This window comes from Balaenoptera acutorostrata, chromosome 11 (assembly GCF_949987535.1).
Source record: "Balaenoptera acutorostrata chromosome 11, mBalAcu1.1, whole genome shotgun sequence".
NCBI classification, from domain to species: Eukaryota; Metazoa; Chordata; class Mammalia; order Artiodactyla; family Balaenopteridae; genus Balaenoptera; species Balaenoptera acutorostrata.
The window spans coordinates 58,345,987-58,361,270 of NC_080074.1; the positions used below are offsets into that span (position 1 = coordinate 58,345,987).

At 42.3% G+C, this 15,284-nt stretch overlaps 1 protein-coding gene across 2 annotated transcripts in view; it reads left to right on the top strand.

The window, feature by feature from the left end:
• The first annotated feature begins 456 nt into the window (after positions 1 to 456).
• The window catches only part of LRIG3 (leucine rich repeats and immunoglobulin like domains 3), a 46,043-nt gene continuing 31,215 nt past the window's right edge, over positions 457 to 15,284 (top strand). For both annotated transcript variants that reach the window (XM_007179716.2, XM_007179715.2), the window contains exons 1-3: positions 457 to 985; positions 6,723 to 6,794; positions 7,012 to 7,086. In XM_007179716.2, coding sequence (XP_007179778.1) covers positions 750 to 985; positions 6,723 to 6,794; positions 7,012 to 7,086 — 383 coding nt within the window. In that variant the 5' untranslated portion in view covers positions 457 to 749. The remainder of the gene's footprint in view (positions 986 to 6,722; positions 6,795 to 7,011; positions 7,087 to 15,284) is intronic.

Below are 15,284 nucleotides of genomic sequence, written 5' to 3' on the forward strand. Positions count from 1 at the left end.
GTTAATGTTAAAAAAAAAACTATATTTTTATTTAAACCATTGTTTCCTCTGTGAATAGTAGGATAATTTATACTTATTTTAAAATTTGGAATGCAAGGTTTCCTCGTAACAGAACTAACTTTACTCCCCTAAAGTGCCCCCAAATACCTCCAACTCCGAGAGCTGGCCTAATATTTGCTCACTTGGTTGCTCACTCCCTTTTTCTCCTCAGCTCCATTTGATATATGTTTCCCAGGACGTAGTGGAGACTTCTGGCCCGAGAGGCTGGAAAATGTAACTCGGAATTTCCTACAATCTCAGCTCCGCTTTCTCAGCGCTCCGACCCGGGGCGGGAGCCTTGTTATTGTCACGTGGCCACGGGGGCGAAGCGCCCGGCAGGCCAATGGGCTCGCGCGGGCCTTGGCAGCCCCGCCCCTCGGCTCCGCCGCACGGGGACTTGGCGCTCCGCCGCGGGGAGGAGGCGAAAAAGTTTCGTTTGCGGGCGAGGAGAGGCCTTGGCGCGCGGACGCTGCTCACACTGCAACTCTGCCGCAGCTGGCCGTTCTTTTCGGTTTCCCTCTCGCTTCCCCGGGGCATGAAAGAGCTTTACTGCCAGGACTAAAAGAAAGGGGTTTACCTGGGAGCGTTAGAGGAGGGCGCGCGCACACGGCCCCGAGCGCGGGCGTCCACTCCCGACTGGAAGTTGGTGCCGGGTCCCGAGCGCGCGCCGGCGCGGAGCCCGGGTCACAGCGAGAGACTGCAGGACCGCGATGGGCGCGCCGAGGCTCCGCGCACCCGCGGCGGCTCTGGGATTGCTGCTGTGCGCGGTGCTGGGATGCGCGGGCCCGGCCGAGGGCGGCGGCCGCGGGGCCCTGGGGCCGCCTTCTGGGGTCGGCGCAGAGCACTGGTGCCCCGTTCCGTGCCGCTGCCTCGGGGACCTCCTGGACTGCAGTCGCCAGCGGCTGTCGCGTCTGCCCGAGCCGCTCCCGCCCTGGGTCGCTCGGCTGTAAGTATTCTTCCTGAGGGCGGAGGGGGAGCCACTCGAGATTCGGGACTGCGGGCGAGGGGCCAGGATGCTCGGCGCGCAGCAGCTTTTTCCAGGGCACCTCCTCTTGGCCCAGGCCTCCAGCGGCCCTCCGCGGAGATGGAAAAGGAGCCGACCGGGCCTCAGTCTCCCTCCATCCCCCAGCGCCTGGCGGGCCGCGCAGGTGGGCCCTGAGTGCGCCCCACCCGGCCGCAGGTGGGTGAGGGGATGCAGCCGCTGACAACTCCCAGGGGCAGAATCGACGTCCTGCACCTGGAGCTCGCCAAGGGGGCTCAGATGCGCGCCCTGCCAGGCTGGGGCGGGAGAGTTGGCAACCTGCTGCCGCCCTGAGTTCGCAGTTCTCACTTTGAGAGGATGATGCCGGGGCTCAATAGTTTATAACAGTTTCATGCCACTTTTCGCGTTCCCAACTAGTAATCGAACGCGCTCCTTTCGTTTGGGAAGCCCCCTCTACAGAGTTCGGTCACTGTCCAAGCTGTGGTGGACATCTTTTTGTTGTTCTTTACCCTGGGCTTAATTTCGCGTTAGTAAATTCCCCTCTTCGACCAAACTGTAAGAAGTTGGCAAGAGTGATCAATGGATAAGGAAGGGAAGGAACGAGAGCTGTTCCAGAACCGAGAGCGTGATTTCTGTAGCTTCTCAGCAGGTCCAGAAGGTTTAGGAGAGAGCGCTGGGTGCTGTTATGCAAGTGTTTGGATGCTAGTTGTGGAGTCTGAAAACCTGAAATCACTGCCAACTGCCAGAACGAGGAAGAAAATGTAGTTTAGGTCCAAATGTCATCTTATTCTCTCCCACTCTAGTTTTGTTAAAATTGGAAGATTGGTGCAAAATGTAAACAGTCAAAACTTGTGTTTCTTTTTTTTCAAAGTAGCTATACTGTTAAAATAACAAAAGTGCAGTCCTTCCTTAATCCTTAGATTTGGCCGTAGCAGAATTGCAGTGGAAATTTGAAACTCTGGAAACAACTCTAGTCGACTGTCCTAACATCCAAATAATAGTGGTAGGAAGTTTGGTCAGGTAGTTTAAGAAATTGTGTTTTTAAATCCCTGTGCTCATCAAAGTCTTTATTTGTGAATTGTAGAATTGTGGACCATCAAAAGCATATTCTTTGTGTTAATATGCCTTAGTTTAATAAAAAAAAAGTAGAAGTAGAGAGTTTTAGATTGATATGTAATCTCTTATCATGGGATGTCTTGTTTAGTAGTTTTTATTACAATTGAAGAAGGAGATAAGGGCTTTAACCTAAAGCAGGAAGACTTTCAATTAGTTGTGGCTAATTCTGTTCAATTGCCTCTTGTGGAGGTCATGTTGCCTTATTCATGAGATGTGAATGGCTCTATTGACATCATATGGAACTGAACATTTGAATGACTGGAGGTGAACATGTATGAATAATAGAGGGATGAGAAAGAGAAAGAATACAGTGCTTCCTGGGGTGTGTTTAGAAATGCTCGAATCATTCACCAGATCTAACTTATTATTCAGTAGTTTCTCAATGTTAAGTGGCCTATCGGATCATGCCAGTGTGCAGTATATTTTTGTGTGTGTGTGAATGAATGTCTCTTTTAAAAATTGGATGTCTTAAAAAAAAAACACAACTGTATTGCTCTTGATTAGAAGTTGAGTTAAACCAAAAGGGGTTTGATACCTATTCAAACATTGTCTTAAAAGTAGCTGACCTAATTAGGATTTTGTTTTGCAGATAATTTGGTGGCACACTAAAAACAAATTACAGTTTATTTGGTTAGCACAATCTTTAATTACATTTCCGCCAGCAGTAAATTGTCTTAATACAAGTCCACATTCCTTAAATGTATGCGAAAATAAGTTCCACTTGTACAAATAAGCACTACGCCTGTTGTCAGAAACCCTGCTGTGATCACTCATTGGACAGCTCTGTCATTCTTGTACTTGTGTGACTTTGTAGTTGTCACCAAACCATGTGGTCCAAATTCTTTATTGTAAATGTTTCTTTTGTTTGTGCCTGAAGCTCTAGAGGTCTCCTTTCTCCACCTTTGAAAGGAGCAGAAAAATACGTGGAATTGAGCTTTAACTTCTCTTTAACTTGGTATTTGGAGCAGGAGGCATAAGATAGCTGCTTCTTAAATTTTACATAATTTGAAAAGCTTTTAAGTAGACTGTTTCCAGAGTTCAGAAATAAGTAGAAAAATGCATATTGTTCTACCCCATATCTTAACTTCCTTTTCCTCAGGTAATTAAGAAAGTAAAAGTTCTCCTTAGGAGTACTTCATGAGAGCCCTCTTCAGAAAAAGTTTGGTGTCTAGCTTTTGTTTCATTTGTTGAATTGGTAAGTTAAAAACTTAATCTATTTAATGTACGTGTGTATGTATTTCTTTCCAGTTTATTCAGTTGTAATTTATGGCCATAGGAATCCCATGTGTGAAAAGTTGAATTGTTTGACCTGTAAAATAGTCATATTGTAGTTAGTTCTCTTTTCAAAAAGGAACTTTTAATCCTTTCATGAAAGTGGCTCTTAAAACAGTCACTATTTGCAGCGTTCCTTACAACTGCCTTTAAAAGCAGACTTGAATTTACATCTAGAGTGTGTGCTTACAAAGAGTTGGGAACCCAAAGAGGAGTGCTAGTTAGAATATGTTTACTTAGCCAAAAGAGGGAAAAGTTGCCCAATTATCAAGAAGACTTTCAAGTATTATTAAAATCTCAATGGAATTTCAGAACTATTTGTCTTCTCACATAGAAAGCTTTGAGTTAGCTGGGCTCAGGCAAAGAAAAGTCTGAAAGGTACTTTCTGCTGGTGTGGCTTCTTTAGTGTCTGCCTGTTATAAATCCTCTGGTTCGTACCAAAATTGGGGCTCGGGTTAGGGGTATTAGTCCTTATGGTTTTCACAGCTGTTTTTCTATATTTTCCAGACTAAAACTTGAACATAGCAGGCTGATTTATGAGTCACTTTGGATCAGTGTCTTAAAACAGCTACAGCTTGGCTTTTTGTTTTTCAGCTTTCCAGATTTCTGCTGAATTAGCAGCTCTGCAGGCCCCAGTGGGATTGATTAAGAAGCTGTGCTGGATTTGCATTTTAAAATTTGACTTGGAAGTCAGATTTCCAAATGCTAAAAGGAAGAAAATGAGAGCTGGAACCAAATGTTGTATATTAATTATTTTCCATATATATTTATTCGCTTGCTAATATGCAGGAAAAGAGACTTCTCTCTATTGTGTAGAGTTTGGTTTGCAAGTGTTTGGCCAGCTGAGTTTTGGGTAAATAGTTCACACCTCCTTGCCTCGCCACCTTTCCCATTTATTAACCTCATTACAAAAAGGTTTTTAGGAAAGGTTTCTGAGGAAGATGTTCATTACTGGAACTCTAAAAACAAAGAATCTGCCTTCCTTATTGAATGTAATGGGGTTTAAGAAAACATCGACATTGTACAAGTTGAATTTGTTTTTAATGGTCTAGCCATGAAAAACAATACAAGGAGATTTAGGAAAATGTGGCATCCTTTAATCATTTCTGAAACATAAACTGTATTAAATCTAAATTTAGGTACATTAAAAGTTTCATGGCTTTAAGTATTTAGCAGTAAAAGTCACTTCAGGGGTGATTTTTTTTTCTCCCCCATATAATGTGGTTTTAATAGTACACGCAGCTCTGGAATGGAAGTGTGCCACAATAACCGAAATATTTAAGGTTGCCAGCTCCTGCTTCTGGATCAGAAGTGAGGGGTCCCCAGCATGTGCCCTGTTCTCTGAAGGCACAGTTTCTCATTTTACAGGTCTTTTGTTGGGGATTTCATCCTGTTACTGGTCAGAAAAAAAAAAAAAAAGTTAAAGCACGCAATCTTTTTATTTATTTTTCCTCACGGGATTGCCCTGAGAAATAATCCTTAAAATGAAATGAAAAGTGGAATTTTCGTTCTTTTTCTAATCAAAAAGAAAATCACCTGTGTGAGCTGGAAATGCCAGATGGGTGCCCCCTTTCCACTGAACACTTGAAACAATAGGGGATGCAGTTGTAGGCTTAGTGCAACGTTCTTTAGTTGAGTGGGTCCAAATGAGCCTTTCTGTTGATTCAGGCTACCTCCCAGGTGAAGCCCTCTTTTCCACGGTTGTTTTTTAGAGCCTGTGGGAAATCTGTGACTGTCTGGGGTGCTAAAAGCACACAGGTTTTGTCTGAATCCTAACGTGAGCCGTGGGGCCCATGGTTTCCTTGATGAACTCCAGATGGATGCAAGCTGGGCCGCGAGGGAAAGTGTCTGGTTCCAGCGTGGGGCGCACGCACAGCAGTGGTTGTAATTGCAGGATTTTTATAGTTTAAAGACTGTGCCAGATTTTTTTTCATGTTATAACTCTACCGGAACAAATCTGCTCATGTCTGTTACTGTCTGGTAGGTCTTTAGGCAAACATGTTTCAAATAAAACCTTTTGCAAAAAATTTTTTTTTTCCTTTTAGGTGAACTAGAGAAATCCAGGTTTATTGTCAAAACAAAAATTCAAAGACTGAAAGGATCTCTGATTTCTAATTGTTACCCTAATGGATGTGCACAAAGTAACACTGTGCGTCTCTGGATGTGATTTCTCTGCCTTTTTTGTTGTTGTTGCGGGAGGCATGCTTATGTATTAATATATAGCAAATGGTTCCTGCTTTTCTCCAGTCAAGTCTGGTTATCTCTAACTTCGGTTATTCAAAAATCTTCACTTTTAAACGCTGAAGGAATTAATCTAGGAAGGGTGGGTATGCCTCTTTCAGGGGGAGAGCTTTCAACCATCCTGTTTGGCAGCCGGGTTTTCAGTAGCTGTTCAGCCATTTCATTTTCCTTAGACCAGTTTGAAGGCACTTAGTCAATGTATTGACCAATATAACCAAGTATTTGCCGGATTTTGTTTCACATTTTCATCCTCAATGCTGAGCTGACGTCCTAGCCTAGAATACTGCATACGTAGGAGTTCGGTTGATGTCCTATGGAAGTGGTTACTGAGTTATATTGAGTCTCTGAGTTAGAAGCAGGTTTGTTTTAATAATTGAAAAGAAATCTGATCACGGATTTCTGAACAGTCTCCTTAACTTTGTTAGGTGGTTGATGTGGTTTAAATTATACATTATATTGAGATATTGAGATTTGGAGAATTCAGGAAAGCAGAGAGTTTGGGTTGTTTCCTACCTGCTACACACACACACACACACACACACACACACACACACACACTTTAAATAATTTGATGCCTTAACCCAGGGAAACAAATATGTGTGAAAAGGAATTTCTACTTTATTTGACTGTAATAAGGACTCTGATGCTTAGTTTTGTGATAATAAAAAGGTTTCTTTAGAGGTTTTAGTTTCAGCCACCTGACTAATTAACCACTTTTCATAAGCTATGACTTCATCATATCAAGTTGGAAGTGAGGAGTTGGTAGTGGATGGGGAGGGTGAAACAAAACAACCAGTTAACAAAAGATCTGTTCACCCTGGACCAAAAACCATCTCCTAAAACATTTGCGGGCTTGGAGCATTTGAATCTGCCAGCCTCCTGAACTAACTTTGTCCTCAGAGTTTGTATTTTGGAGTTTGCCCTCTCGTTTATGGGCAGGGTGGGCCAATTATTTCTTATGCTGTCGCTAGCGTCGAGAGAGAGTTCATAAATCCACTCTGTCTTGTACATCATTAAGCACTATTAGTGATTTTTGGAAACTACTTATAATTTTATTTTTGTTTTTTCATAGGGACTTAAGTCACAACAGATTGTCTTTCATCAAGGCAAGTTCCATGAGCCACCTTCACAGCCTTCGAGAAGTGTGAGTTCAGCTATTTTCTGCTTGAGGTTTGAATCAAATGTACTACCCATCACAGTATTTAATTGTAAAGAACGTTTGGGTTACAGTGAATTATTTAAAACTTTTAACTTGGGAGGGATCTTTAAATAATTTTATAAAGTTTTCACCTCTGTGGATTACAGATTGCATAATCTGCTTCTCTCTCTCTCTCTCTCTCTTTTTTTTTTGGCGTTTATAGGAAACTGAACAACAATGAATTGGAGACCATTCCAAATCTAGGGCCAGTCTCAGCAAATATTACACTTCTCTCCTTGTAAGTGAACGTTAGGAGGGTTTTGAATGTATGTTTGCAGGGACCAGGGGGAGCAGTTCCATATGGGCTACAGTACAGATCTTACAGGCAAAATAAGCTTCCTTTAAACTGGTTGACTTGTTTCCTAGCCTCTCTCTCTCTCGCTCCTAAATTTTAAGTATCATTGTAACCAGAACACTTTACACTATGCTGTTATTGCTGCTGTGGCCTTCAAGACTCAGAGAAGCCGCCTTCACCCCACAGGGACATGTATTTGATTATGGTGGACTGAGACTTAAATTCTGGTATCACTCGATGGTTGGCATGGGATCTGTGGATTCGGTATTACATAGTTCCTAGTGGAGAGTGATCGGAGTTATTTGGGGAGGAGAAATGGAGTTGGTAATGAAGCATTGAGGTATCCTCTTTTATCCAAGTGTGGCGCCTGCAGTGGAAATCAAGGTCCAGAAACATCAAATCAAAATATCGACTTGATACAGTTAAAATTCAATAGGTCCTTGAAGTTAGAAATATCATTGCATGTTATTTTGCAGTTCTGAGTTTTCAGATAAGAGTAAAATTGTGTTAAATTTTGTGTATTATTAGGGCAGATCACGTGTTTATAGTCATGCAGTGGAGATGTTTTGGAATCATTTTAACTTTTGGCCTTTAAAGACAGCATTTAGAATGAGCATGGTTTGATTTCTAAAATTAAATAGTCTACCACCTTAATCTTGAATAATTTAAAAATATATTTCAGCCACTGAAGTTTAAAATGTTTTCCTCCTTTAAACAACTTAAGAAAAAAAAGCACCATTGTTAGTTGTATCTGGGAAAGGTGTTAGGAGGGTTGAAATTGTACAGTAAATTTCAGGAAAGCTGTTCAATTAATTACAGTGATCACTACCCGATTGCTTACATCTGGTGATTTATAGAGGTTTGTTTTTACTGAGGGCCCAGGTCAGCTAAGTCACGGGTACAGCCGCTGTGTCTGCTTTCCTCTGTTTGAATGAGAACTAAGTGACATTTGATACTGATGTGGTTTTTCCAAAGATCAGAAACAGAAAGGAATAAAAGAAAACGCAGTTGGTATTTGACAAATAAGCACTGAATTTAAAAAAGGTTTTTATGCTAGCATTAATACCTGTTTTGGCTTTCCCAATTGCTTAAAATTTTGGAGTCTGAATGGAATACTGCTTTTGGTATCTTTAACATCTTTAGCTATTCTCATTTGACCGCTGAGGCCTATTTAAATCCCAGGGAATGCCACTTCCTTGCCCTGCTGTCCTTGTCCTGTGTATTGGCAGATACTGTCAGCATGTTCAGGGGTCTTGAGGGTCACTGCGTGATTCATGGCTGAGAGGGTCTGCAGTGGAGTTTTGGAATCTGGGTGGGATGAGGAAAACAATCTTCACTTTGGCATGGTATAGAGGTGAAAGCGTAAGAACTTGTAAGGAAATTAGAAAGTTTGATCAGAAGTAAATAACCTAGTGATTTTTACACTTTAAAGCTGTAGTTTGTAATTAGAAAACTAGAAACCTTCAATATCTGAACTCTTCTCCATATTTTTGTTTGTGTTTCACTTTAGTGAGTGCTGAATAAACTTTACTAAACTCGAATAATCTCACTTTTTTCCCCTTAATTTGTCGTAGTATATCTAACCAGGGATTGCTTTGTTCCTCTTACATAATGATAGATCCTATTTATTACCTAGATCACATAGACTCTCCAAAGAGTAATTTATGTCACGGGCCTGCTAATTCTATGTGCATAGTAAAAATTGTTTTTATATCTATGAAATATCTTGAAAAATTTACTTCTCTGGCTGTCCTTTTCTGTAAATGTTTTGTTTCTTCTGTAGGCTTCTTTGGATTTCGTAATACATAGTCATTGTTTCTAAAGCACTGTTAATTTCTGTCTTGTGTAGGGTAGACTGTTTTTGTTTATATAGAAGCACTTGAAAATAACCAGAGCCAAAAGTCAGTACTTAAATGCATTTCTGAAATTTCAAAAACAAAAAATTGTTAAACCACATAACATGGCTCAGATTAGAAATTTGCTGTAGCACCACAATTAAATCCCATATCTTTCCAAGTAGTTCCTGAGACTATTTGACTTCTGTCAAGACTTTTTTTTTTGTACCGTTGCTGCTCTGTGCGGTGAGGGCCCCTGCCAGCTGGATGGCCTGGATGCAGGGAAGACTGTACCTGGTAAGACCCTCCTCTTCTCTCAGCTGCAGGAGCCAACAACTAATATTAGGTCAATTGTCACCCATGGCCAGAGATGAATTCACTTAGGGACCAGTTCTGATAATGTCAGGGAAGCCTGGTAAAATGCCAGCATCTTGGAATGAAGGTTGGATGAGCATTCAACTTCCCCATTAACAAAGCTCATCTCTGACCATGGGAACTTTCAGGAGGTAAAAGACCTGAATAGACTTGCTTTCCTTTGAATCCCACACAGCAGTAGCTCAGAAGTCAACTGGCACGCTGTGGGCAAAACATGGTTTGTACTTTGTGTTTATTTTTCTTAATTTCCTAGCCACACATGGCAGGATGGTATATTTTAAGGGAAGAAGTGGAATAATTTTTGGAATGAACATATCTTATACTAAAACTGTTGACCTGGCATAAGCGAGTTGATTTTACCAGATGTGATAGTTCTGGCTTCTTGCGTATTGCATGAGCTGCCCAACATTGGACATTTTTGAAACCTGTGACCTGAGTTAGGGCAGGTTTGAATCCATAAGTTATGTAACGTTACTGTTGAACAAGAGGCCTTATTGGTCATAAAATAGAGCTAGTTGGGTCTTGTCTTGACACTGATCGTTTATATGGTGTCATCCAACATGCAGGTGCTTTGCCTGGTATCTTAGACTTGAAAAGGTTTACGTGAAGGAATGTCAAAGGGATACCTAGATTACTGGTTAAAATGTAGATTTCCTAACCCCATCCCTAGAGATTCTGAATTAATGTGTTTGGGTGGGGCCCAAGTAAATCCATTTTAACACATCTACTTGAGATTCTGATCGGATATTACATACATATTTCTGAATTACTGAAGAGGCCAATTTGTCATAACCAGATAAGCCTTTTCTCATTATTATCTCGAAGGTAGAGCATTTCTCCCAAGTCCATCCTTTTCTTCATAACCTGTCATTTTTTCAGAGATGACAGTGTCATCCTTCTAGAGAGGTTATTACAAATACTGATCACTTTTGCCGGTGGGACCCCAACAGGTATGCTCCACCGCCATTGAAGTGATTTAAAGCAGAGTGAGGTGATTAGTTTTGCTATTGGAAAATGTCATTCTGGCTTTAGTGTGGAGAATGGCCTGGCAGTGGCAGGAGGGGGCTTAGAGGGGCCAGATAATGAGGAAGCCACCACAGTAGACCTGATGCAATGGTGGCCCTGTTGTCCCACAGTGCAGCTTCCGTCGAGCCAGTAGAACAGTGATTAAAAGCAAAGCTCAAGTTGGATGGCTTGCCGTTAATAGCTGGCTCTTCTCTTTGGTAGTTTGTGCCCTTGGGCAAGGTACAGTCTGTCTGTGCTTCCTACTGTGTAAAATGAAAATAATAATAGCACACATCTCATCAGGTTGTTGTGAGGATTGGGAGAGAGAATATAGTGAAACCTGCCTGGCATAGGCTGAGTGGTCAGTGGACATGAGCCACAGGCATGGGGATGATGGTCATTCATTCAAGGAAAATTTGTCAAAGAAACAAACAGTGCCAGGTTCTGTTTAGAGTGCTGGGGACACCACAATGAACAAAGCAGACAAAAAACTCCCTCTTATTGTGAAGCTGCTATCCGTGTGAGGGGTGAGAGAAAAATAAGTAAACAAACTTTAAAAGAAAAGATAACTTCGGTTCTTGATAATGGCTGTGAAGGAAAAGAAAGGAGAGCGAAGGGATGGAGAGCTCGGTCAGCTGCCCTTTAGGATGGTCAGGAAGGCTGCTTTTTGAAGACTTACCAAATCCTGCTATGTGTTTGGTGCTATTCTAAGGCCAAAGTTCAACAGTGAACAAAATAGACAGAAATCCCTGCCTTCGTGGGGCTGACCTTCTCATGGAAGGAAAAAGACGGAGAGTAAAATAAATAAGAGATGGGACTTCTCCGGTGGTCCAGTGGTTAAGAATCCGCCTTCCAATGCAGGGGACGCAGGTTTGATCCCTGGTCAGGGAACTAAGATCCCACATGCCGCGGGACAACTAAGCCCATGCGCCTCAACTGTAGAGCCCGCGTGCCGCAAACTACAGAGCACACACACTCTGGAGCCCGTGCGCCACAACTAGAGAGCCCACACGCCACAACTAGAGAGAAGCCTGCACACTGCAATGAAGATCCCGTGTGCCGCAACTAAAGACCTCACACAGCCCCCCCCCCCGCAAAAAAAAAAAAGAGAGATGTGATCAGAAGGAACTAAGTGCTAGGGAGAGAGGAGGTATAGGAGTATGTGTGGTGGAAGAGGGGGAGCAGTTTACAGTTTTAAATGGGGCTGAGGGGAGGGGCTCACTGGGAATGTGACACTTGAATTAGTGCCTGCAGGTGAGGGACGGAGTCATGAGGAGCATCCTGGGGGTGGGGCTCATCTCCGTAAGCCTCCCCTGCCCTGTCCAGGCCCATCTTGCCTTGTATATCCAACTGTTACATGGCCATGAGATGATTTTGTTCATATTTTTCTCCCCTACTATGAGGCCTCTGGGGCTGACTCTTGTTTTCCCTGGTACTTAATGCAGGTTATATGGCATACAATCGGTGCTTAATTAGTATATGAATTGAATTAAGGAATATTTATGAAACAACCACATGCATTTAACATTATTCAGACAGATCTCCTCCTAGAGACTTAGTCTATAGAGGCTAAAAATTTACAGTGGAGAAAATGCCTACCTATGTCTTAACCTGTGTTCAGCTGTGCATGCTTGGCAATAAACAAAATAAAAAATTACAGCAACAGCAATACTAATAATTAAAAGAAAGAAAGGAAGAACACAAGAGAAGTAATTTAAGTAGCAAAAGGATTTAGCTCACCATTCTACCCAGCAAGTACATGCCCTGGAGTGTGTGTGAAATGAAAGTATGCAGGAAATAAAAGCCCCCTTTCCCGTTTGCCTTTTGAAGTTTGTATATCTCAGACAACCGAGGATGACTTTGGTCTTCAGAGATAGATATATTTCCTAGCCCCTGTGCCCAATGTTCATGGGAACTACTTCATCAGGTCCTGAACTAAAAATTCAAAGTACAAAACAACAACAACAACAAAACACAAAATTGACCTGTCCTAAGACCAAAGGAAAAACTGGCCCTACAGGAATCATTGAGAGAGAGAGAAAGAGAACACATGTGTGCATAAAAAACCTTTGCTGGTGTTTTAAGGGTTTTTCAAGGGTGTATCAATGATAGATGATCTTCCCCCCTCCACGGGCTTTAGACCCTGATTCTGCCTGAGATGTAGCACCATCACATCATGGGAGATGCTTTGGGGATGCAGGAAGGTATGAGAGTCCTGCCTTCCATCAGAGGTCTGATCTGATTTATATGCTACGGAGAACAATCCTGGGTAGTAGGGAGTATTAGCAATTGCTGGAGCGTGAACAGTAGTCATTGTAGAATTTGGAGAAGGGTGGTGACCTTTCTTTCTTCAGTTTTGAAACTCCTACATGCGCAGTACCTGTGGTTCTCCCATGGCATTTGTCATACCTCTCACTCCAGGGTTGGACTCGTGTCTTACTGAGCTCTCTGTCGCCTCAGGAGCCCAGTCCAGTCTCTGGCACATAAGAGGTTCTCATTAAATATCTGAGCAGATGAGAGATCTCGGGCCCTTGTGCGGAAGTAGAGAGACCTGAGCTGGAAATGGGGCCCCCAGGTTTTTGTTTTGTTTCACGCTAATGACCTGTCTGACCTCAGGCAGAGCTAATGAACTCTGCTTTGTTTATCTGTAGGAACAGTGTAAGATGTCTGCCCGTCTATCTCATATGGTCCCGGTGAAGGATCAAATGGCATATTGTACATGAAAGGGCTCCGGATGGCCTGAGCGACCACAGCTGCTGCTGATACAGTTGCAGTGGGCTGGGGGGAGGCACAGAGACTTGGGGGGGGGGGGTGCACAGTGGATTCTCGAACAGGAGGGTCACAGGAGGAGGGCAGGATTTAGAAACATTATCCTGGTGGCAGTAGATGAGGGAGGAAGGAAGAACTTGGCATTTGGGGTGAGTTATCAGGAGAACTTTTGCTCTCTTCAAATAGTTCCAAAAAAATCAATGAGCACTCAATTATAATTAATAAATGAACACCGTTTCTAGCCTGAGGGTTTATATAACTATAAGGTGGATTTGGAGCTGTTTAAAGTGCCCCCAAAACACCACCTACTATGTGCTGAGTGCTGGAGAACGAAGAAAAGTAGCACTTGGCCTCTGCCTTCCAGGGACTTTGAATAAATATAATGGGCAGACAGACAATAAAAAATAAAGAGATACTCCAAGGAGGAGATGCCCTGGATAACACAGGGAAGCAGAGGAGGGCTGTCCTATCAATGTGTGTAGAGTGAGAGGGTGAGTGAGGTCTAGACCGGGAAGGAGATTTGGTTACACTGACAGGGATCAGCTTAGGTGTTTTACAGGTTTTGGGGGAGGAATTGACTTTTTTTTAAGCAGAGGAATGAAATAACTACATTTCAATTAAGCACCAAATCTGCTTCTCTCCTTTTTCTCAAGTAGTCATTAAACAGTGCTCATATTCAAAGTCAAGTGCCATAGACCACTCAGTAATGTGACTTTGATAATTAGCAGTTATGACTTGCCAAATACCTGTTATCCATCCACCTTTAGAACCGTTCTGTGCTCTGAGCCTTGCTGTATGTTAGGGCCACACCTTTTCCCACAAAAGGAAATTGGCCATGGCGTGGGAGTCATGTGAGCGTGGGCTCCTGTATGCTGAAAGGAGTAGAGTCGAACTAATGACTAGAAGTCAGATCTGCAGTGTTCTGTTATCTGTGTGCTGAACCCGGCACCGTGTCAAGTGGGAATTCCATCCAGAAGCATGCGTTCTCATTACAGTCCCCAAATCAGACTAATGAAGAATCAGTTTGGGAGACTTAAGAGGCTATTGCCTGGTTGCTTGGCACAGAATGTATTTAAATGATTCACCAAATTCTGCTTATAACTTTTAAAATGCATTGTTATTTTAATAGCTCACAGCTCAGAAATAAAGCTGCATGTGGGAAAGGCAAGCATTTTTATATGTTCTCAAGTGATGGTAGAGCTAAGTAATTTTATAACCATGAGGTAAAGCTCAAAGGTAAAAACAAAGTTTTTTTTTTTAAAACCAAAGCCTATATAAATCAGTATTGGAAAAGCAGTCACCAATTTATCATGTAAATTAAGGAAATTAGGGAGACGCTTCACTCAAAATGAGAACTTAAGTTTCTGGGGAATCAGGGTTCTGATGAAGTGGACACAAACGGTATCCCATCTTTACCCACATGTGGGTGTAGACGAGCCCAAGGAATTTGACCACCTTAACTGAAAAATTCATCCCCAACTGTGTGCTCTACAGATGAGGATAAATGGACTAGTGTCTTCATATGTGAAGGACATTGCATTCGAGGGCCACCACCTTCACCAGTACAAGCAAGCCAGACATTACTGTGTTTAATAGCAGTAAGCTCATGAAGCCCAAGTCTTACAGAACAAACACATAAACACCTTAATATGATAAGTTGCAATCTTTTCTTGGATTTTAAAATGTTTATATGTGATTTGCACATAAGAGAGCTTACTGTACACAGAGCCGTATGTGTAATACTCTCTAAGTTTACCTTCACATTTAATCATAAACTGGTCCCCAAAATATACATTTGCTAGGTTTTTGAATTCTCAAGTTACAGTGGCTGTATTTGAAACATAAATTTGTGATCGTGTCATGGCTCTTTAAACCCTTCAGGAATTTCCCATTGCTCTTAGATCAGGAGCAAAAATCCTTCTCAAGATAGACAATTCTCTGCGTGACCTGAGTCCTCCTTTCCTGTTAGCCTTCTCTAGAATCCTTCCTCATTTCTAGGAATGTGCCAGCTTGTTCCTGCCTCCAGTCCCTTTGCCTGGAGTACTCACCCTCCCCCAGCTTTTGCTAAGTCAGACTTACACATTTTCATATTTCCTTTATTTACAATGTCTATGTTGTTATCATAAATGCAATCTCATTTTCAGTTGTATATTTGTG